Source organism: Opisthocomus hoazin, chromosome 4 (genome assembly GCF_030867145.1).
Source record: "Opisthocomus hoazin isolate bOpiHoa1 chromosome 4, bOpiHoa1.hap1, whole genome shotgun sequence".
Classification (NCBI taxonomy): Eukaryota; Metazoa; Chordata; class Aves; order Opisthocomiformes; family Opisthocomidae; genus Opisthocomus; species Opisthocomus hoazin.
In genome coordinates this window covers 33,370,515-33,394,603 of record NC_134417.1, presented here as the reverse complement: position 1 = coordinate 33,394,603, position 24,089 = coordinate 33,370,515, and the positions used below count along the sequence as shown (strand labels likewise).

At 42.9% G+C, this 24,089-nt stretch overlaps 2 protein-coding genes across 7 annotated transcripts in view; one reads left to right on the top strand and one right to left on the bottom strand.

Moving 5' to 3' along the window:
* Positions 1-8,790, top strand: part of CUL1 (cullin 1) — a 55,869-nt gene extending 47,079 nt beyond the window's left edge. Inside the window, exons 15-22 of the mRNA XM_075418548.1 lie at positions 403-479; positions 1,798-1,929; positions 3,230-3,322; positions 4,643-4,690; positions 4,781-4,863; positions 6,322-6,427; positions 7,182-7,295; positions 8,120-8,790. Coding sequence (XP_075274663.1) covers positions 403-479; positions 1,798-1,929; positions 3,230-3,322; positions 4,643-4,690; positions 4,781-4,863; positions 6,322-6,427; positions 7,182-7,295; positions 8,120-8,200 — 734 coding nt within the window. The 3' untranslated portion in view covers positions 8,201-8,790. The remainder of the gene's footprint in view (positions 1-402; positions 480-1,797; positions 1,930-3,229; positions 3,323-4,642; positions 4,691-4,780; positions 4,864-6,321; positions 6,428-7,181; positions 7,296-8,119) is intronic.
* Positions 8,791-11,187: 2,397 nt separating this feature from the next.
* The window catches only part of EZH2 (enhancer of zeste 2 polycomb repressive complex 2 subunit), a 57,286-nt gene continuing 44,384 nt past the window's right edge, over positions 11,188-24,089 (bottom strand). For all 6 annotated transcript variants that reach the window (XM_075418549.1, XM_075418550.1, XM_075418551.1 and 3 more), the window contains 11 exons: positions 23,802-24,042; positions 23,211-23,380; positions 22,746-22,840; positions 16,803-16,843; positions 15,596-15,721; positions 15,050-15,228; positions 14,081-14,176; positions 13,364-13,445; positions 12,420-12,500; positions 12,220-12,304; positions 11,188-11,442 (listed from right to left, as the gene is read on the bottom strand). In XM_075418549.1, coding sequence (XP_075274664.1) covers positions 11,382-11,442; positions 12,220-12,304; positions 12,420-12,500; positions 13,364-13,445; positions 14,081-14,176; positions 15,050-15,228; positions 15,596-15,721; positions 16,803-16,843; positions 22,746-22,840; positions 23,211-23,380; positions 23,802-24,042 — 1,257 coding nt within the window. In that variant the 3' untranslated portion in view covers positions 11,188-11,381. The remainder of the gene's footprint in view (positions 11,443-12,219; positions 12,305-12,419; positions 12,501-13,363; positions 13,446-14,080; positions 14,177-15,049; positions 15,229-15,595; positions 15,722-16,802; positions 16,844-22,745; positions 22,841-23,210; positions 23,381-23,801; positions 24,043-24,089) is intronic.

The following is a 24,089-nucleotide window of genomic DNA, read 5'->3' as shown; positions in this document are numbered from 1 at the left end:
TAGTTAGACATAAAAATGAACGCTTACAATTTTTACACGTGCACGTTGAAAAAGAAATCCATTGTGGGGGTAGAAACAGGGCAACAACTTCTACGAGTGGGAGAAAATGGAGTGACTGTCACAGTAAATCTAAAGCTCTCCAACTGCGGCGACGGCTGACATAGAAGTCATAGAAATCATAGGATCATGAAGGTTGGAAAAGACCTCAAAGACCATCAGCTCCAACCATGAATTCCTTTGTTTTATGGTCTGGATAAACAAAAAGTGTATTGTTTAATGGCTTCTCGCCCTGTTAGTTTGAGCAAGGCAGAACCATTCTATGTTGGCGTTGGAACTGGGAGTGTTGGAGGGGGGTGGGAGCAAGGGGGCTAAGGTGGCTCATCCCCTTCTCGTCTCTTCCAGTGGACTTCAGCATCCAGGTGCTGAGCTCTGGATCGTGGCCGTTCCAGCAGTCCTGCACGTTCGCTCTGCCGTCAGAGGTGAGGCGCTTGCGCCGGGTCGTCTCCATGTGGAATGAGCGGGCAAGAAAACTGCATGGCAAGGCCGGTGTCTCTTCTGTGGGATGCATTACGAGGAGTGTGGCCAGCAGGTCAAGGGAGGTTCTCCTTCCCCTCTGCTCTGCCCTAGTGAGGCCTCATCTGGAGTACTCTGTCCAGTTCTGGGCTCCCCAGTTCAAGAAAGATGAGGAGCACTGGAGAGAGTCCAGCGGAGGGCTACGAGGTTGAGGAGGGGACTGGAGCATCTCTCCCACGAGGAGAGACTGAGGGAGCTGGGCTTGTTCAGCCTGGAGAAGAGAAGGCTGAGAGGGGACCTTAGAAATGCTTACAAATATCTTAAGGGTGGGTGACAGGAGGACGGGGCCAGACTCTTTTCAGTGGTGCCCAGTGACAGGACAAGGGGCAATGGGCAAAAACTGAAGCAGAGGAAGCTCCAGCTGAACATGAGGAAGAACTTCTTCCCTCTGAGGGTGACGGAGCCCTGGCCCAGGCTGCCCAGGGAGGTTGTGGAGTCTCCTTCTCTGGAGATATTCAAGACCCGCCTGGACAAAGGTCCTGTGCAGCCTGCTCTGGGTGACCCTGCTTCGGCAGGGGGTTGGACTGGGTGATCCCCAGAGGTCCCTTCCAACCCTGAACATTCTGTGATTCTGCCTCCTCCTGGCTTGCTGCGTGTCAGAGAGGACTGGTCTCTAGCTGGGGGTGTTTGGAACCAGAGAAGCGAGTAAGGGAGGAGGAGGAACAGTGGGAAACAGGTGACTCTTTTCGCCTTGGGAAGACCCTGGTTACTGCGGAATGTTTTGAAGGAAGATTCATGAACTGAAGCAAGTCTGTGTTAGCATGGTTTTCTGTGTATACTTTTATTTAAGAAACTTTTTGCTCCTGTTGCTTTGGCTCCGTTCAGTAAAATCTTTAGATACTGTAGTCATTAGTTTTCTGTTGAGACAGGACATAAACACTTAACATGAGAAATAGGCAACTGCTCTTAACTGGAGGCTGAGGATGATTAAAAGAAATCGCCTTTCTAGCCTTGCACAACGTGTCAGAAAAGGAAGATTGGAACTGCGGAGCTTGTTGAGGTTGGTGTTGTTAATGACACTTCTCAGGGGAAACTCACAACAAGGGGAAATTTTCATCCTGTCTGAAGAATTGGAATACTTTGGATTTCTGTTTACTCGGACAACGTGGCAGTCAAGGATGATCAGATTTGATTCTCCTTTGTTGGTTCCAGAGCATGTTCGAGTAATGGTAAATGAAGGTATATAATATTAGTTATTTATTTGTTGTTGTTGTTTTTATACAGTTAGAGCGGAGCTATCAGAGATTTACTGCATTTTATGCCAGTCGTCACAGTGGAAGAAAATTAACGTGGTTGTATCAGCTGTCCAAAGGGGAACTGGTTACCAACTGCTTCAAAAATAGGTACACGTTACAGGTAAGGATAACATGATGCTGCTGATCCTTTAAAAGACGTGCGTTCACGCTCTGCTCCACTGCTTCTGTATTGTCTGGGTGAGCTGCTCAGCCTCTACTCTTCAGCCGGAGATAATTGCTGTTCCTTACTTTAAAGGACCGTTCTGCAGCTAAATGTGCTTAAAGTGGTGAGGCGTGTAGATGCTGAAGTAGTGGGGTTGGTATGAATACCTGTGCCCGCACACAAGCTCATTTTATTTGTGTGTCAAAATATTCATTAACAGTACATAAGAGTGTATCACAAGTTAGTATTTTAAATCATTCAGTTCTCGGAGGGCAGTGGGGGCATATGTTCAGATGTATACACACACACACACACATACAGGTTGAGCTACTATTTGTGATGCTCACATGTATTAATTAGCTTTATTCCTGTGGACAATGCTCCTGTCTTTAAATAAAGCAAAGCACAGATGCAAGACCCGATGGCTTACAGGTCTGTGTGTTACTGAAGTGAACATCAGTGTTAGCCCTTCCCAGATGGTGGCTGGTGTTACGATTAATAGAACTTTTATTATACGTTTGATTGATTTACTGTAGTGATACTGAAGACCTGTGTTTAAACGAAAATTGACTTGGAAAAGGGAATATATTACTTGTGGTTTCAACAGGTGTTGAACTGCGTTGTGCAAGATAACCGCAGCCTCTTTGCGTAAGGTCTCACACTGCTTACGCTTTGGTGTCTGCTTTCTCTCAAGAAGTAGACAGAGGAGTTCACAACAGTGAGAAGAAACAAGATCATCTCAGGCTTTGAACATGTCATCAACATATGTTAACCCTGTGGTGACAGACATGAACGAGCCACTGATAGCTGCCGCCTTCAGAAATTTGCTTTCATTATTCTGCTGGGGTTGTGAGGATGAATTCAGTAGTCTGTGTAGGTTTTAATGAAGATTAAATGGGTAAGAGTTGGGGAGTGACAGAGGAAAAAAATGAAAATTGTGTTAGCAAGTAGAAAGAGAAGGTTTTGACATGGTAAGGGAAGATATGGTGAAGTGTCTGCAGCTAGTTAAATGATCGTAATCTTAGGGTTTATGTTTAGGTCACGCTGGAAGGTGGAGTTCTGGTTGTGTAAGTAACAGCAGATTTTTCTGTGTTGTGTAATGATTAGCCCTGGTTGGCTGTTCTCTGTTGTCCATGTACTCCAGTACCTGTGTTTAACTGGGGAATTTCAGGCTGTTCAAATTCAGAAAGTATGTTTGTTCGCGCTCATTTTCTGATTTCCCCCCTCTCCCCTTCCTTCTCCTTTCTGGATCTGTTAGGCGTCCACGTTCCAGATGGCCATACTGCTGCAGTACAACACAGAAGACGCCTACACCGTGCAGCAGCTGACAGACAGCACTCAGATAAAAATGGTAGCGACTTTGCACGTTTTACCACTCTCTTGTGAACAAGTCCTTTGGCCTTCAGGGCTCTTCCTGCTGTTGTAAGAAATCGGGATGAGAGATGCTTGAAGCCAGAGCTGTTTTCTGTCCTGAAGGAGACATGCGTGCTCTGTGCTCGGTCAACTTGCTTTCCTGGTTGACCTCTTGTAATCGTAACTGCCTGGTCGTCTGGTGCATCTGAGGGTGTGTGTACCGCTGTTCAGGACTAGCGTGAATTGCCTGGCTTCCTGCCGAGCTCTGGGAGTAAGCTTTCCGTGTTTCACTACGCACGCTTTAACATTCAAGGACAACATTCTCGAAGAAACGGCGTTTTCCCTAAATGAATGCTCTGGCCGTCCGTTCTTTACATCTGAAGGCTTATGTGCATGAACAGAGTAAAACACGCAGTTTCGTTGCCTCGCTCCCTCTTGTGGAAAAGATTCCCTCCTTTTCTTGCCAAGTCGGCTTTGTGGCCCACAGTTTATTTGGTATCCGTGTCCTTTACTAGTCGGGTTCAGTCAAGTGTGCTGGGACTGCGGGAGAGCGAGGCAGTTCTGAGTCAGCGAGATCTTTACTGTTAGAAACACGTATCTAGAAAGCTACCAGTGCTGATGGTTGACAGCAAACTCGGAAGTCTTACGGGGTTGCCATTGATTTATAGATGCTTGTTTGCAGAGAGAGGGCAATAGTTATTGGGCCCAAATTAGGGTTGGACCAGAAGAAATTACCCTGCACAGCTGAAAGCTAACTGCATCAAACCCAGCAGACTTCCAGTGTGGTAAAACAGCAGTTTTGCAAGCCTGCGCAGAACACTGACAGTAGCGTAGCCATCCAGGTGACCGACCAGTGACAGCAACCAGCACAGATCCCTGGTTTAAGCCAGAAAAGAAAGCTACGTAAATCAGAAAGCAGAGGGTGTTTGCTTTCTGAGGTTTGAGCCTGCCATGGTATCTATTTGAATGGTCCGGGCCGGGGGGGGGGGGAGGATTTTTTACCCTTATAAATCTGCTTGCAAAGTAGCTCCTAAAACAGCAACTGGGAAGATCTGTTGTTTGGAATTAGTTTTTCTTTTTTAAGAGTTTGATGTTATTTGACTGGCTGCAAGGCGAATATGCGCTGACACCCAAAACAGGCCTTATTTAATTTTATGTCTGTGAACTACATTTTTACTGCTTTTTTTTCCCCCACTCATTTTGCAGTGTTCTGGACTCACTAGCTCTTAGTCTAAGCCTGTGGATTCTTAGTGAAGTATTGTAAGTTGGAGAAAGGTGCTGTCTGTCTGCACTGATCATATTTTCTGTAAATTTGCAGGATATCTTGGCACAAGTTCTACAGATACTCTTGAAATCAAAATTACTTGTAAGTACTCGTGCTTTTTTATGACCTGCATAACGTTCGGCAAAATGTATTAATGAATATTAATTTATTGATTTGATTTCTTTCTCGCAGGTTTTGGAAGATGAAAACGCAAATGTCGATGAAGTGGAGTTAAAACCAGACACCTTAATAAAACTGTATCTTGGTTATAAAAAGTAAGGAAAAACTTCAGCTGCGTACACCGCTTGTGTATAAAGCGTAGCATCCTCCTCCTCTGCTTGCAAAATCTGGGTAAAACCTCATACGCCTGGGCTGGAAGCTCTGGGGTTCCAGTGCCGATCCAAATACAGACCCAGGGTGCCAGCTTTAAAGGACAGAGCTGGCTGCTGGGGGGGTGGGGCAGAGTTCAGCTGTCTGACTTTGTCGTGAAGTCTGTCAGGGCCTGAATGGAGCCTCGTATCCCCTTTTTGTTCCTTGATTCTTGTCTGATCCCTGCATAGTTTATTTCTGGTAAGAAACTGTGCTGGTTTTTGCCAGGGTGCAGTGCTTGCGTGCGCTCAGCAAAATACATGATATTTTTTATAAGGTTACAGTAGCGTACAGTGACCAGCAAAGGTCAAAGCCTTCGAGGTTCATCCGCTAGAGATAACAGGAGAAGATCAGCAGGCTCATTTTAGAATGTCGGAGTTTACAGTGATTTGAAAACTGAATATATGCTATTTCCAGTAGTTTTTATCGCCTACTTTAACCAGTGTTGCTCTCGGCATTCGTATATCTTACGCTGTTTATAGTACCGTGGTGACTTTTCATCATGCTTACCAGAGCGTAGACGCAAACACGCATAAATTCAGCGAGGAGTTAGGCACTTCCTGAAGTAGCAGATCGCGAGGGGAACGGTTTTAAACCTTCCCTTGTACCTCACTCTTTATCTGCTTTCTTCCCTCCCTGAGCAATAATTAAGGGTTTGAGGATTCCCGGTCCATTCCGTTCATGCAGGGATGGCACCAGCTCAGCGTTGTGGCACTGCGTATCACAAAGAACAGGTCCCCTCTGCTTCCCCAGCGCAGCCGGCGGGCTCGGCACTGCCCCGCGCACGCCTGGGGGCCGCAGCTCGGTCCCCACTGGTGACGCCAGACCTTGAGAGCGGCTGCACGCGGTCATGGGCTCGGCCCAGCGCAGCCGCGGGCACTGGGGAGCCTCCGAAAGAAACGCAGAATTCAGTCTTACAGAACAAACGGGTTTCTCCGCATTACGGTCAGAATCCAGTCTGTAAATCGGAAAGGTGATTCCGTTTCCACTGACTTTCTTTTCTGCGTGTGCTGACTGGAAGCTTCTCACTAAACACAGGAATTTTTCAAATATGGGTAATTGTACAGCGCTAATTTGACCTAACAGATAGCTAGGTTAAGCCATGAAATGCATCAGTGACCACCAAAGGGGTGTTTTGGTTTCCTGGTTGGTTGCAGGGGTGGTTTTGGTTTTTATTTATTTTTTTTAAGTTGAAAAAGGTTGAAAAACAATTTCAGAAGTGCCAAAGTCCCCTTTTGGTGTAAAGTAATTGTGGTTGGTGTGGCTTTTATGTTGGAGCTGGGTTTTGTTTTGGCGGGGGTGTGTTTGTTTGATTGGTTTTTAAACAGGCTAATTGTTTAACTAATGTCTGCTTTTCTTTACAGCAAAAAATTAAGGGTGAACATCAATGTGCCAATGAAGACCGAACAGAAGCAGGAGCAAGAAACCACACACAAAAACATAGAGGAAGATAGGAAACTACTGATTCAGGTGACTTGGGTTGCAGAATGCTGTCACGCTGTGAATGTAGAGTTACAGCTTTGTAATCCTGTAATGAAGCTTCCTGTGGGGCTTTCTTAATTTTTGTTAGAAGGCAACACGCCATTGCCATGCACTCTGTAGGAGCTAAGCGTGTGTTGACTCTTGAAGGCGACTGGAATCTGTAACAGAACATGTAGAAAAGGCACGGCAGGACACTGTTCTTCACATCTGCCATCGTGGGAGTGCATGTGTGGGTTCCGTGGGCGCACGCACTCACCTGGCCGCTGTCCGGGTGAAAACTACTCACACGTAGGTAGCAGGAACTTAACGGTGGTTTTCTGTCCGTTCCTCTGGAATCCACTTCTCAAAGCAAAGGGGCAGGGGAAGGAAATACAGATGTGCTGCTAAGAGAGAGTCACAGCACGGTTAAATACGTAATGAAGGCTTTCTCTTACGTCAGTGGTTCCATGTTGCTCTCGGTACCAGCTGGTACCGTCGTTGTGACTGACCATAACCAGAGCAGTTCTTAAAATTCCTGTGTCAGAACCACTTCTGATGACCGCATGCTGTGTAGAATCTGAGTTCTCAAAGCCTGCGTGAGTAGTTTGACATTTGTGGGCATTCTTCTCCCCATCTGGTACTCGAGTTTGCTCTGACGGCGCTTCTGCGCTCGCAGATGTGATCTGCTGGGGAAGTGAGGTGGCTTTATCCAGAGGGACAAGTAGTTTGCTCCTAAGCGCACCTCTCCGACTTTGCTGTGCAGGCTGCTATTGTGAGAATCATGAAAATGAGGAAGGTTCTAAAACACCAGCAACTGCTTGGAGAAGTGCTAACACAGCTGTCCTCAAGGTTCAAGCCACGAGTTCCGGTCATTAAGGTAGGTGAGAACCATACCTCTGAACCTGTATTCCAGGAGACCAGGAGGACACAGATAGACGAAATACATGCTTCTGAACTTGAAAGGGAAGCTAAGGAGGTGGGATGGGTACAGACAGATTTTTTTGACTTGTAAATAAGTATATTTTAACCAGAAATACCGTGTTTCTCTTACAATAACACACATGCTTTGTATTGTTGGCAGTGGTAAAGTAGTAGCTTGGTGGCATCTGTTCACATCAGTGCCAGCTTACAGCAGCCCCTGCTCCAGGCTTAGCTCTTGCTCTTGCTCTCCCAGTTGTGGGACCACCACTGCTTGTGGGCTGGCTCAGCAGAGCAGTTTCCCGATCTCTGCTAGAATAAAGATGTTGCGGAGAGGGGGCATTGCATTTAATTACGGTTTCCTCATCAGTTTGTCCAGTGGTCCCACCCGTGGTTTTTACAGCCTCAGCCGAGGGGCAGGTGGGGCAGAAACCAGGCCGTGGAGAGCAGTTGCACAGACTGGCACCAGTGCTGACAGAGGCAGCCTTACACTCTGCTGCCTCTCGGTTTAACTCTTTGCGTGCCGTCTTATGATGCGTTGATCCCCCAGCTGCCACCCTGGAACGGCATCAAGTAAGCGTGATTCGGTTGAGTGGATGAGTGCATCCTCTGCTTGGATGTGGTCAGAAACGGGAGAGCGAATGGCCATGGTTCGTGCCCTTTGCCTACGCCCGTCCTCTGCTTGGCGTCAGACTCCGCGGCCAAAATTGTCCAGAGTTTGTAGCGACCACAGAGCGGGCTTCTCTGCCAGGGTCCGACTGCTTGTGTTTGTGTCTCCCACAGAAATGCATCGACATTCTGATTGAGAAGGAGTACTTGGAACGCGTAGATGGTGAGAAGGACACCTACAGTTACTTGGCTTAACATTTTTATTAGCAATTACTTGACTGTGTGACACTCGGCAACTAGGTATGTGATGGAAAGCAAGCAAGCAACGGAACTTCATAGCAGCCGCCCTGCTGCCATTTGGACCTCCCTTTTTAATAACTGAGACCAGGACTCCCACCAGCCAGTCTCAGATTTACATCAGAACTGCTCAGGATTGATACATTTCAAGTATGTAAATATGGACACCGATGCCATTTAACCTAATTTAAGAACAGAAAGGAATCAAACCCTTCTCCGTCAAGGGTTGCATGCTACTGCATTTAAATCAATACATTGGCTATACGATGAACAGCTGCCATAGCAGGCAGCGCTTAGAGATGTTGGCAGCACTTTGAGAGCGAGTTGGAATGGACCCATGTGTAATCTGCTATGAAAAACCATTTGTATAGTGTGTTTCATTTTTTAATGTGTGATAAATAAAACAAAAATTAAAAGATTTCTGTACAAGTTGCATTTGGTTTTATTGTTCTAAGTTTCATGACTTATCTTTCTAAATGTAAATAAAAATTATAATGGTTATGAAAGCTACAGAAACTGGTTTTGCTTTTCCTTGCTTTCCCTGTTTTTCTGGTGATTTCAGCACATGTTTTCCTCTGAAGAAATTAATTGTCACCTATCAGCAAATGTGCATGTGAGTTCTTTTTTAAGAGGAAATGTCTGAACTTTGAAAAGAAAAGAAAGTTGTGATGATTTTACAAGAACAGAAAATATGTAGAATATATGTGAAGATACTTGGTCAGCTGAAATTGGAGCGGTTTTTAATGTTGTTCAGGATGCTATAAAATGCATCTCGTGTATAATAAGTTTTAGGCTGCTCATTTCTTTGACTAGAACAGAAAATTGAGATTAATTCCCATTAAATGCAATTTGTGAATGCAGTTAAAATATGTTTGAGTGTTACTACACACATATTGACTGAGCAGGCTTCATTGCATTCTTATTGCAATGGTTTGTGTTTGTTACATGCAAAACGAGTAGCAGCTTTCCACATGCTACAAGCAAACCGCTACCATCCTTGCAGGTCTATTGTGGTAATTTATATTTTCTATTCTTGATGGTGAAAAGAACACAATTTCTGCAGCCAAACCCTTTTTTCCCCTTAGAATTCGTGATGCGTCTGGTGCCTGTTCTGCCATGAAAGGAGCCAGGTTTTGTGTTGATACTCTTTTTCTGAGGGACACTGATTTTTCATGGCTATAAGTGAGCTCTGACCTACAAAAATGAGCTTTAAAAAACAAATAAATAAAATTATGGAGCAGTATTAGCTGTGATCCAAACTGGTTTGGAAAATGGGGGGGAAGTCTCATCCCCACTTGAGATTTTGCACGTTTGCTGTTCCTGTTCTGAAAGAACTTTAATTGTGCTGAAGACTGCCAGCAGGGGTAAGAGAAGCATCTTGCTTGTTCAATTTTCAAACTGCTTTTTGAAATTTAGAGGAATGGAGCTTGTGCTGCTTTTCAGGCTTGCTGGTTTGGGTGGTTTTTTTTTAAGATGCCATTTCATTTTTGTGAACCCTTGCACGAAGTTTGCTGCCAGTAGATTTTTTTTTTTTTTTTTTTAATTGTAGCAGGATGGCAGTGATGGAGAAGCAGACTGAAGAATGTTCACATGCAGAAGGCCAGCAGTAACCTGCTCTGAGCTGCCTCTCAAAGCCCAGCTGTAACCCATCGCTGGTTAACCCAGCGCTGCTCTGTTACCCTTTGTGTGCTGTCTCTTGCAGGGCTCTGTGTTTCAAACCCATCCACTGTCAACCCTGCTTCAGATAAGAGCCATGCCTGTACCCAAGCAGGAGAAAAGAAGTTTTGACTTTGGGACTTTTTCCTGCCCCCCTCCCCCCCACTGAGTAAAAGGAGGAGCATGAAGCCTCAGTTGCCATGCAGGCCACCAGAGAGCAAGATGGCACCTGCTGTACCCAAGAGCCTGGCTCCAGCTGAGCAGGGCAGAAGGGGCACAGTCAGCACCGACAGCATTGCCCGAATGAATTCTGCAAGAACCAGTCCCTGTGCCAGCCCTTCCCCCCTGCTGCTGTGACTACAGCCCTGTGTTCCATTAAGCAGCGGGCCGCGCTGTTCAGACTCAGCTATGAATAATAGTAATAATATTAATAAACACTGTGGTAGCCTTGTACAAGCAAAACAGTGGCTGCTTACTGATAAACAAGAGATGCAGAGGAGAAATGTGTGTAATTACCACTGCATTCATTATGCAGTTTGTTGCCTCAGAGAAGCTGCAGTTGAGGGTTCCAGTGTACGGGAATACCCCTGTACATGTGGCCTCCGCAGTGTTATTTCCACGCTGAGGGAACAGAGAGAAGCGCTCCACAGCACCTGCTCCATAAAACCACGCGGCAGACAGATAGACGCAAACCTTGCTCCACAACTTTGTCTTAAAAGTAGAGTTTGTCCCAGAAATCACAGCTAGTGTGTTGGGGTAGGGGGGGTGGGGGGGCAGCTTTCCCCTCCCATTAAATGCCTCTACTGCTAACGGACAGACCCCTTGTGAGGACTAAGGACTGAGTTTTCTGACTAAGAAAACAAGTTTTTTCTACGTTTGCTAAGTGCAGCTGATGTTGTGACAAGAGGGGAGCTGCGGGAGCAGCTGGAAGGGTTTCTAAACTGCAGCCATCACTTCAGAGAGAAGGGACATAGCTTCCTGCCAAGGGTGCATAAAAACTGCAAGACCACGACTATCCCACCTTGGTGCTGTATGCTGGAGTTCTGCACTCACCCTGACCACTGGCTCTTCACATTAACCTTAATGTGCCCTGAAGTCTCAGTAACAGGAGTAGGCAAGTACGGAGCCACCTTTGCTCAGAATCTGACAGTAAGTGTTCACATTGCTTCTTCCTCAACTGGCCGACACAAAATTCCAACTCAGTTCCAGTAAAAATGAAGAAGTTCAAGTATCCTTTATTCAAGGTTGAAAAATGTACCACACCACATTATTGCAAAAGTTCATAGGTACAAAACACTTTGCAGCTGGTGAGAAGGCAATAAAAAGTTGGGTTTTTTAAAAATTCATTACTATAAATTACTGTTACAGTACTTTGCAAATACAGAATTTCAAATTGCATCGTTTTTTTATTTTCCTAAAATTGCCCACAGTACTAGAAATTCCTGAAGATAAGGCAGCTGTTTAAAAGAAGAGGTAGCTGGTGTCAAGGGATTTCCATTTCTCTTTCAATGCCCACATACTTAAGGGCATCAGCTTGGCTATATCTGAAATTAAAAAAAATAAAACCAAAAATAAAAACCCAGTAAGACTGAACATTTCAGCTTCATTGTTCTGGCACAGCAGCACAGCACCACAGCCTGCAGTACTCTCACATTTCCTGCAGGCCTTTATTCCGGGTGTGAATTTGCTGACGCAGAACAATGCTGACCACTGAAGAAACGGCTTTTAGAGGAATCTGACAAAGAGGAAACAAAACTCTACAATTCTACACGTTTTCACCTTGAATCTCACCATGCTAAAGTTGATCTTAGCTAGTGGAAAGCAGCTGCACGCCTGAAGGCTGACGCTGGCAGTATCATCACTGGAGAGCTTAGCTTTCTGGGAGTGAGATGGCTTTAGAGGGAAGTGTGAACCCAGCCGTAGCAAGCGCTTCGCTGTGGTAGCACGAGGGTACTTCCTGCCCATTTCCGAACGCTGGGAGAGACACCCTGTACTGGTACCTGGGGAACCCCGCCACAGCGAGGTTAACGTGCAGGTCTGCCTGTGAATGGTTGTGCAGATCGGTCCCCATGTGTCACTAAGCTTTTCTCTATACAAGCTGCTGTTTGCAAGGCTCTTTAACCAGCTGCTTTGCTTAAGTCAGTCTTACTCTGGTACCTGGCTTAAAAAAAATAAAATAAAAACCACACGGGGACTGCTGCTCAGCTGCTGAGACCGGAGGCGGTAAGGAGGCAGGCACAGCAGCTGGTTACGAGCTGGGCAGAAACACTGAAAGCTAATCCAGTCTAGAGAGGAAGAAATGACAAAATCCATCTACCAACCTGTAGTCAAAGAACAGTTCTTCACCAGTCTGAATGGCTCTTTTAGCAAATATTCCTATTCTGTGATCACCATTAACCATCATAACTGTTTAAAAGAAATTTAAGCTTCTGTTAACACAAATGCTGATAAAATGTATATTCTAAATAAGCATCCCACAGCATTTCATACATTGATAAAAGCAAGTAAACTTAAAACTTACCTTTTGCATAGCAGTTGGGATTTACTGAATGGTTTGCAAATCTAATTTTGTTGCCCTTGCGTGTTGCATCAACCACAAAATCTAGGAAGGGGAAAAAAAACCAACAAAACCCACAAATGATGGATAGGTCACCTACAAACAAATTTTAGTGTTTAATACCCAGTGTGCTTGGATTTTAGTGGCTGGAAAAGATAACTGCTCAGCTTCCCACATGGAAGAGCTGGCACATCATCTGACAACAGCTTTATTTTTCTACAAGACTCAAAATACTCCTGCTGCCCCACATGTGCTTTCCATTCATCTCCTGCCACACTGGCACTGCCTTAGTTTCTCATGTGAAGATTCTCTACCCTTATTCCACAAGGACAACTCCATAAATAGGCTAACTCCACATTGATGTAAAGCAGCTTTTTTCCCTCCTTTCAATTATTTTCTAGCATTTCGCACTTGACAGAGTGCAGTCATACTGTGTTTCTCTCTTCGAGTGGCAGTACCCATATTTCTGCGTGGCTTTTTTTCCACCTGACACAAAATTAAGATTACCATCCTAACACTGCTAATTTAAGTCTCAGTAAAATTATTTCAGATAATACCTAGCAAGCCTTTTAAATTCTTTAGGCTACTTTAACTTACGCTTGCACGTAGTTTAACCCCATGACATTCTACTCCACTTATATAGTTGGCTTGTGTAATAGGCTCCATCGCTACTATGTAGTTGACTAGCATATGGGGGGAAAAAAAACCAAACCACCCCACACTCGCTATCAATATTAGGAATCCACACATTGCTAGGAAAAGATGTGCAGAAGAATACATTTTTCAATGTCACCTGCTGCCTGGAAGAGAACAGGGCTGAACAAAATGGTGAGCACACGTATTTTATTATCCGTATTATCATACGTGTTTTATTTATGCAGCAAGGGTCGTGACTAGTACATACATACCATTATTCAAGTTAAACAGAAAGCTGCACATGTATTTGTCATATACTTTTCCTCTTCTGTCTGCCTCATCCTGAGAGATAATCTGAAAGAAATAGTACTTGTAAGAGATCGCCTCTTCCCTTTTGTAACCATAGCAGCCTAAGGCCAAAACCCCAGACATTCTGAAAGAAAGGTGAGGTTTTTCATTCTCTGGGACTGAAAATCTTCCCAAACATAAAGCAGTGTTTTCAGCAAGCATTCTGCGCTTATCAGACAACCATCATTTGCTCCTAGCAGAAAAGTTGTTCTTTCAGATCAGAAGGAAAGCAAGAACTGCTTCTCACCTCAAAAAAAAAAAAAAAAAAAAAATCAAGACTGCATACCTGATTCAGGGTTTTATTACTATAGAATGTAATTTAGTGCAAGCACCTGCTGAATTTTAGTACTATGCTAAATGATTTTGCACCAAATTCCAGGCACGTCTGAACTGAAGTTACATCTAAGATAAAAATGACATTCCACCCTCTCTTTCTCACAAGAACCTATGTCAAACTTTTTTGTGATGATTCAACCACCTAGCTCCCGGGTTTGGAGCCTCTGACAACAGCAGCTGTATACTCTGTCAATCACACCTCTCTGTCTAAACATGATTCCAAGTTAGAGACAATCTCTTGGTCCCTAGCCAACACACAACTGCACCAATTAAGCTCCTGCATAACCAGCGTTCTCCATCCTTACCTCACCACAATATTCAGAGATGAATTCATTCTTCTGTACAGGATCTTTGATGAAAATTCCCCAGCCTGCCACATCTGAAGGTGCCAACAGCAAGTGCTGTGGGAGAGGAAAACACAAAGTTTAGACATGCCTGGCTTGGATTTGGTTTTTGTTCTGGCTTTTTGCTTTGTTTTTAGCCGTATCACTTAATGAAATATATGCAGGGACTCCAGTAGAGAAGACAAACATGGATTCTTCTAATTATCAAATGCACACTAAAATTACAGCTTGTGGATCAGACGGTGTACGAGAAAGAAAAACCACATGAAGTACTTGAAAAACAGTAAAAATTTTAGATTAACCTTGAAATGAGGGTGTTACATTAAAAACATATACACTAAGGACTTCAAATTAGAAAGGTCTGCAGACAGGACCCCACTACTGATTAGCTCAGTATTTGACTGAGCTAGTTTGTAAGATGACACAGAAGAAATAAACTTTAGTTTATCTATCTATTTATAAGAGATAGCCTTGGTTTATCTATTTATTTATTGAACAGAGATGAATGGACTTTCCAGATATCTTTGGTAGACTGTCTACAAGTTTGTGCATTCAAATCAACAAATGAAGAAAGAAATAGCCAATATCTACGTCTGAGCCAAACTTCCTTACACTGATCTGCGGAAAGGCTGACAAGCTTTCACTTTTCAAACAGCAGCCTGCTTGCAAACGAGAAGTGAAGCCTGAATGGGGAGAAGGAGATGCTCTGCTGCAGTGTTACCCAGAAGGCACTGACTGGTTGGTACACAACAAAATGTACAGAGCTTAACAGCAGCACGTAAGCAAGCTAACCTCAGTGACAGATACCTCCTCCTTTGTTTTTCTCTTCCTGTTTGACATGAGAGCATGAGAGCAAAGAATTTCCATTCTCTGGCATGAAAAAAATACAAAAATGCCTCAAAACCAAGGCAATAGCCACTGTCTACATACTTTTTTGGATCCTCTCTGAATGCTGCAGTTCTTGCAAGAAACATTTTTGCTGTCCCAGTGGTCGGCTGCTCCACATGTTAAACAGAGGTCAGGATCACATTCGCGTACAGCTAGGTAACACGGACACTGCTTAGTGTTGCATTGTGCTTTACAACGGCATCCAGGAAACCTGTTCTGGCCTACAAAGGAACATATGGAAAACAAAAAGGGTAAGTATGAAAAAAGTACACTGCAAAATTAAGACAGTGCAGATTACAGCATATCAGAACATTAAAAAAAACATAGCCATTGTTATCTCTGTAGGATTTTTGGAAGTACTATAAATTCTTTCCTTCCCTAATTTTACTGTAGTCTTCCTCAGTTTTAAGTCTGAAGACTGTTTCTGACTTCATTCAATGGCTAATTAAGAGGGCCAAATTAAACTGAACACGTGCTCCCTTCTCACACCGTTTGCTGCTCCTGCAAGTAGGGACAGACTGCTAGCACAGAGTTAGATGTTGGGACAGTGAAAGAAAATTACAGATAGCTTTTAAATGCTTTACTTACATTCTGAGCTGCACTGACAAAACTTCTCACAGAAGTTTTGAGCAATTACACATGGGCATGAGCTATCACAAGGCTGACGCGGATGATCACATGGCTGATAGTTGTAAACATGATTCGATGAGCCATCTGAATAAAAATAGCAACATTTTGTGAAGCTGAAAGGTGCAAACAAACAATAGGCAGTTCCCTTCACTCTTTAAAGTAGAAATTCCCTCTTAGTCAGTTAACTAAGAAAACCCCCAAAATGAACAACAAACCCAAACCTATGATGAGTGGGGTTAAAAAAAGCCAAAGGCACCAAACCAGAACTGCAACGTTAGTTAGGTGTTTGCCACCATGAGCTGCCTGCTTCCTAGTGCACTTCGTTCTTCCCATTACTCAGCTGCTTTGAGTATTCAGAGCTGAAAACCCTTTACTGTGGAAAACTGAAAAACGAAACTACAATGGTATAATTTCCTGCGTGAACACGTTCTAGAGCAACACTGATATTATTCAGCAAAGTAAATTTGCTCAAATACCCAAAGTAATTTTTACTCTGGAGCAAGAGTCAACTTTCAAACAGAGAACACTGCCGAAACAATACCTGGCCATTATACCACTGTGCTTTCCCAAGTCAATTTTCCAGTACAGAGAACGCTAACATCTTACAGGCAAGGTGGGACTACTGGGGGCAAGTCTAGTGCTTTACCTATAGAGCAGGTAAGAGAGTTGTGTTGGGTTTGCACGTACTTGTAAAAATGCTCAAGTTAGCAATCAGCAACCATAAATGCGAGACACACAAACTGATCAATTATTTATATTGCTCGAAGTCCCAACCACTTGTAACAAATTTTCAGTAACTACTTCTAAAATAAGCTGGGTTTTAGGAAAAATAAATGCCGCTTTTTACCGCAGCTCCTATGGTTAATACCACCTTTATCTGTCCTTCAGTGAGGCCATACTGAAAAGATTGTAAATTCAGCCTCCTCCTCTTTTTATTGAATTATACAGAGTTCTTCCAGTTATGTAAATGAAACGGTACCTTTTGTCCCTACAATATCTGTAATGAGAGCTTACTATTTTTCTTTTTTATTCCCCCTATAATCTCTACCTCCCCATGGAATGTATATAATGGCCTAACGCTAAAAAACCCCCAAAACACAAAACCAAAAAAGCAACAGTAGGATCTTAAAAGTTCAGGACATAAATTGAATGGAAAGATGCTAACCCTTTTTCAGCTGTATCTTTCTGCAATGAGCAGCCCACAACCTGCAAAAACACAAAACAAACAGAAGAAGGTTGACAGGAACTCCTCCTGCAGTGGGCTGGGAAAGGTAGCTGCATCTTGCACCCACACTTGACTTCAAATGCAAAAGTTTCTGGTAACATGAACATCTGCTAACTGCACACGAGTCACAAGCGGTTGTAGCAGAACCACCCTGTCCCAGGCTCTTGGAGCTGAAAGATCGACGCTTTGGGGGCTGCTCCCGCCTCCTCCCCATACCCTTCCTCTAGTCCCAGGACTGTACAGACCAGCAGCCCCCACCCAGCCCCGGCCAGAGAGATGCTTAAATTCAGACGGCCTCGAAGGCAAACCTGCAAAGAGGCAGCAGCTGGAGCTGCTTCTAGCAGGCAGAATCAACAGCAGAAGGAAGGATGGGGAACTGCAGATGTGGAGGGACACGCCTAAACAGGGGAGTGAAGGTCTGTCAGCTGTTTGCTTCACAGGCCCCAGCACCACACTGGCAGTCTCCTACAGATCACAGCCAGGTATCACCCTTCGTCTGCTGGGCTCCAAGTACATGACAGCAGGAGATCACGTCTGTCTGGCACAGCCACGCTGATGCGACCTCAGTCTTTCTTCTGGCTGGACAGACTTCCCCCAGTTCCTTCTGACTGGTGGTACTGTGCTAAGCCTTCTCCCTTCCGCTTCAAACACTATACACCTTTCTCTTACATCCTTACAGTTTTCCTTCAGTGTCTTCGTTCCCCATTAGCTTAGCTGAGCACTCCGTTTGCAAAAAGTGGTGGGGTGGGTTGGTTGGTTGGTTGGGGTTTTTTTTTGTTTGTTTTGGGTTGGGGTTTTTTTTTTTGGGGGGGGGGGGGGGGGGGTGGTTTTTTTTTTTTTTTTTTAAAAAAAAAAACAAATAACATGCTCTTGGTTATCATAACATACCTCACTGTACTTCAAAATTCTTGCAGGTTACAATTACCCCTTTTATTTTGCATCCAAGAGACTGCAAGTTCTTTGGGCAGCAAATGTCTACTATTCCATGAATAGCTGTGTCGGACATAATTGAGCAAAACCACCTGTTTGCACCTTAGGTACCAAAAGGAGATCCAGACTTAAACTTCAGTAACCTTAAAGCAGAAATCCATGTTTTTAGTTTTTATTTTTATTTCTATTCTATTATTTTGTTTCTATTTTATTTATCCACTCATTTTATTTAGCACTTGAATTTCAGTGAACAAACATAATAAAAAATGTAAAGATTTGAGAAGTTTACACCTCTTGGACTTTCTCGGTATGGCATACAGCACCATTAAGGGAGTATGGGAGCAGCCCCATAGCCTGGCCAAGTAACACACTGCCAGCTGCACCCAGCAGCCTGACTTTCCGTGCAGATTTATGCAGCAGTCCAAAATACTCGTGAACACAGGTACTCAAAAAGCCCCAGCACAGAACACTTAGAAAGCTAATCTACCTTTCAGTGAACGCAACACTCAGAAGTCTGCACTCTGAACAAATATCTCCTGCTGTAACTACTTAAATAGCACTTTTTAGCTGCTACTTCTTTCCTGAAAGCATGGCACCAATTTCTACTTTAACCGCGTGGTGTGCTGCCCCCCGGCCACACACAACAGCTTTAGGTAAACAAGATTCTCTGCGCAATTGCTGTTTCAAAGCTTTACCTTTAGACTTAACGTTAAGTGCTTGACAGCCAACTTTCTTATGAGCATTTGAAGGAACCCATACAAGATAGAAACCCAGAGGCAGACTTGTCCAAGTAACTGAGGGAAAGAACAAACCCAAAGACTATCAGCATTACAGAGCATTGTAATAAATAGATGGCATTCCTATTAAGCGCAATTCACTCTAGAAAAAAGGCTACCAACATATATTTATGAATTATGAGACGCTGGCTCTTTGTAAGATGACGGTTCCCATGTAATTGAAAGGAGTGCAATTTTTACTTCAACTACTCTAATGCACATCAAAATACTTTTCTTTTTTGTGTGGCTGGTATTCGGCAAGTGTGACATATACCATATTTTTTAATGATTCTTTCACAGCTTGCCTCTCAGCCCAAGATACTGAGGACCTACTAGTGTACCAAACCCTTAAAAAAAAGCCTTCTGTGGATAAACTTCTTAAAACACCATTTCTTCAGGAATTAGTGTGAACCTTTTTTAGGTAAGCACTATCCTAATACTTTAAAATGCCACTTGCTGACTAGTCGCCAGCTGAGACTTCTTGGTTTCTATGGGAAAGTACAGACTGTATGGACAAGGTCACCCGAATCTGACAAAGACTGCCACCATCAACAAAACATGAATACTAACAACTCAAAATGGATAGAAAATGAAAGACGGCAGTCACAACAGCAAAGGCACAGCCACTCTTGTAACAGAGACTGGTGTCACGGGAGGAACACAGCCTAGCAAGAAAGGAGCTGGAGACACACAGTGTGAGCATGGATTGTACAGAGTGACAGGAGACAACATGAAACAAGCTGCCAACACTGACCAGTTCGACAGGAGGTTTGATTAGCACAATCAAACAGCACATTCATTGCCTTGCAACTTTCAAAAACTGCCAGGAAGCACTGCAGGTTCCCCTGATCAGTGCACAAAGCTGAAGTCTGAATGAGTACCACATCTGCCCTATAATCTGCTATCTCAATTAGAAACAAAAGGCAAGATCTGGTCCCATGCACCAGAAAGCAAAGGCAAGGATAAAATGAAGTTCAGAAAGCACTCGTGACTCGAAGCTTCATAAAAAAAAGCAAACTGGAAACTCAGTGGCAGATTTCCAAGAAAGCAGGTGGATTTGTACATCTGGCTGCTGACATCTGCAGGATAGCCAGCTTTGAAAACAAGTGTTTCCAGAAGCATTATAACAGAAGCTGTCAAAAGTACTATTCTTCTCTGCTAACAGCCTACTAAATTTTGCCAGTGTTTTTAGCAGGCACTGGTATCAGCTAATCAAGCGTCAGAAACTCCTTCTTTGGAAGAAGCTACACTAGCATTTCTTTCTCTGCACAGGGATACTCTGCTACCAGAAAAAGCACTGAAAAATCAAAATACAAGCCAATTCTGTCAATATATGTCATTAAGTCTTTGCAGTGTTTGATTTTCTAGAATCACTCAAAGACTTCTTTTCAGTATCCTAAATCTTATCTTCTGCACAGCCTCCCCGCCACTCTAAGACTCAGCCTTCCAACCAAGCAACCAGGTGGCACATACGAATACCTGTGCCAATGCCTCAGCTGCACCTTTTGCCTGCTAACAGTGAGACTTTAAATCCCTACAAAAAGGCACCCTGAACTCTGAGCAGAACCACGTAAGCTATTCAAACATGCAGTGAACAGCAGTGCAGTGGAAGGTAGGGACAGGAGGAGGAAAATGAGAAAATGGGAGAAAAGAAAATACTTTCAAATAAAGTTTACTAAGTAAACTCACATCCGAATAGGGCATGAGGGATGGGAGGAAAACAAAAATAAGCAGCATTACATGGCCCTACAATCAATAACAGATCCTTACCAATCCAGAGTAAGGAGAGCTGGTTAGCTAAGGCAAATATAATTCAGCTCCCAGCAATGGAAGAAAAACATAGAGCTAAGAGAATGAACAGTACTCAAGTACTCTGCCTCCAGCAGATGCTCATGCTTTTCCAAATTCTTTCTCGGTTCAGATTTTTCTCTTGGCTTCTATGCAAAGTACTTACTCCTCCAGCAAAGCAGAGTTTTCACAAACTGCGGGGTTAATCTCCAATACACAGGACAGGCTCAGACACTTAATGGCTCTCCAAAAACCATATAAAAAGTCTTCTCCTCTCATTGATCAGCCTTATTACGGCAATCTAACAAAAATTACACTGGAAGGAGTGAGACAGTATCTTTTACTATCTAAGAGGGGTGTAGTCTTGCCAGCTAGCTGCTCAGTATGCCTACACAGGCACCAAGATCACATGGGAAATAGGTGAAGATTTGTAAGAAAATCTGCTGTCAGATCAGTTACAAGATGCCATTAAAAGCAGCCTTCTGCTGCTGCTGTTCTCTTTGGTGAATGCTGCTTTTGCTCAAAGGCTGTCCACGTACACATGGAAAACCTGCAGGCCACTAAGTCCCTTTCAATGTAAAAGTGCGCACCAGACAGCAGGGCCTTCCTGGCTCGAGGACTGGATTTACTCTAGGAGTGAGTATCAGAGAAACATAAGGAACAGAGGAAGACTTTCAGATGGTTTTCTCAATTGCTAGTTGTGTGACATCTTTAGAGAGTGCTCAGATTACAGTAGTATGTAGGTGGGCTAAAAGGTTTTCCTTTTTTAAAGACTACTGCACATAGAGGACTGGAGACAGCTTGATTGCCACATATTCTGTGAAATCAAATTAAAAAATTATCTCCTTCCTCCAATGAGAGTTAAAAGGCATTTCAAAACCAAATTGCTAGCATAAAAGTTTTTATATTGGCAACTAATAAAAACAAAATGACATCAAGAAACCTCACATAATAGTATGTGCTTTTATTTATTTGGAAAATAAACAAACCAAAAAAAGTCTCAAAACTCCTCCAAAACAATGTCAACCTGGTAACGACACAATCCATTTCAGCTTCAAAATTCACTTGAGCCTTTTAGTTGCTCTTCACAAACAGATGTAGTGGCACAATTTCCACAGCAATTCACATCAATCTGAAAGCAACCTCATTCCCAACTTAATGTTCCAAACTTCCACTATGGCTAATAAATCTAGATTTAAATAGCCAAGCCCACCAAATGCCCCCAAACTTGAAAACTGTGCCAAGAGCATTAAATCGATGGTTTTTCCGAGAACAGAATCTCTTCCACATGCCCAGTGAATCTTTTCCTACCTCACATCTGCTGCCTCTATGCTACAAAGCGGAAACATTCTACTCCATGTCAACAGCGTCTCTGAGCCAGTATCAGAGATTTCACTAAGCCTGGAAATAATAAATAGACAAGCTAAGACAGAAGAAAGAAGAATTGATGGGAGAAGAAGCGGAAGAACAAACTTGGCAAGAAGATAAGGAGAGTTAAAGGGAGAAATAGGAAACTTTATGGGGAAAAAAGTGTACTTCTTGCTTGCAGAAAGAAATGTTGGTGATAATTTTCAGTCAGCTTTTTATCTCCTATGTTGCTATCCCTGGGAATAAAAACGATCATCGCAGAGTCACATTTTTCAAACCTCAGGATTCTCAAAGAAAAATGCATTTCACTGACAGACAGTAGCCACCAAGTTTATGATTTCAATAGAAATTGTTTCAATGGTCTGTGTGGCTCCAGCAAAAAGCTTGATTTTGTTCTTCATCGCAGCTTTACTTCAAATAATAACTTGTTAACCTGGTTCTTTAGTTGAAGTTCTAGTTGATAATGAAACTGGGGTGCTACAAAGGAATGGTCTCACAAAGAAACAACAGGCAATCCTCCTAGTTTGCTACATTACTTACTGATCATTTGAATCTTAATGGAATACGCTTCACCATTAAAAAAAACCCCATGAGTTTTAATTTACAAAATACCATAACAATTACTGAATCTCATTGTAAATACTTGTAAATTTAAATTTATTGCTGTAAACAAAGTTACACCACAATGTCTCGAATGTTATAAAAAACTGTGTTGAGTATTTCTAATCTAAACTTAGTTCGACTGCTTGCAGCAATACACCTACAAGAACTGCTAACAAGAATCTGGCTGTGAAATAAGTTAAAAAGAAGGGAGAGTGGAAGAGAAGTGGAAGGTTATATTTGCCAATATGGTAAGACTTTTGCCTGAAACCAAAACACCATTTTGTTTTGTTGCTGCAAATTTTGGTTTTGGAAGCAAACGGAGAAGAATTGCATGACTTTTCTTCCAAAATACTTTCTGTTCTGATCCCTTGTCTCTCCAATTTATTGTTATGCTAAGGTTATTTATTAACAGATTTACCTGTGTTTCCTTTTCTTCTTTCTGGGAGGAGTATCAACATCTTCAGCAGGGACTGGAGCAATAATACTAGATTCCTTTACTCTAAACTCATACACCTAACAAGAGATACCATAATACATCCACGATAAATCTCTCACTGGTAGAAAGTTGCTCATTTTCTAAGTTAGCATGATTTCCTCCAACCAACAACTTACAGATTATATCCAGTCATAGTCTCTTTTCAATACATTTAAAGTTGATTATTTCTGTCATTTAAGAACAGATAGTCTAATTTAAACCTCCTGTAAATTTAAATTAAAAAGGTTTAAAACTAACTTTTATATATTTGTGGCATGAATTTTGGATCATAGCATTCTTGGGAATCCCAAGACAATTAGTTTTCTCTTTCAGTAATCAATACTAGTATTTCTATACTGTTTTAACAGTAAAATGCTATCATCCTCAGTAAGTAGCTTCCCTTCTTACCTGCCTGCATGTTTTGGTCCCAATCAGCCTGGCAATTGCACAGAAGTTGTCATAGTAGGTGCCAATAAGAACTCTAAACATTGAGGCTTCTGCACCACTCCATTCCACGTTCTCTGGAGGCTCAATATTTGGCTTCATCTTTATTGGCGTTTGACACCTAGAATTTGCTTCTGTAATAAATATTTGAGAGTATAGGTTAATGTAAGGCTACCTTTCAAAAATTTTACACAGCCCTTAAAAATGTCACATAATTAACTGTAGTTAAAAATATCCCAGGTTTCTGTTGTTGTGGTTTCCTAATCTAAATGCCACAACAAAGCAGCACTTTTCACATATCTCTTAAAGAAGTTCAAAATTAGGTAACAGTAGCTAGTGAAATTACATGATCACACCTCCGTACATAAATCAAGACAATGTGGAAATTTTCTTACAGGGTTCTATTTGATTAAACTCATATTATTATTATTCTGTCTTTTTACTCAGTTCCATACATTCCAAATACATGGTTCCTAGGATTATGTGGCTCAGCCTTTTTTTTAATCCTCTCAAGCACTGCAGCTAATCGAATAAAGAAGCATTGACTAGCCTTACCAGAGGAACTGGATGTTTCATCTTTCTTCTCCTCCTCTTCTTTATCATTGTTTTCTCCTCCAGTTTCAGTTCCAGCTTCTCTATCACTATCTGTGTCTTTTGATTCCAACACATTTATTGTAGGCGTGCTGGGCCTGCTGGTGTTGTTTGGAAGCCTTCCCCTTCGGCGGCCACCTGGGCGCTTTGGTGGTGTCTTTATACGCTCAGCGGTCAAGGCAGCTGCAAACTCCTTTGCCCCTTCCTTAACACAAAACATCGCAATTTTCAGCAAAAGAATTAAAAAGTGTT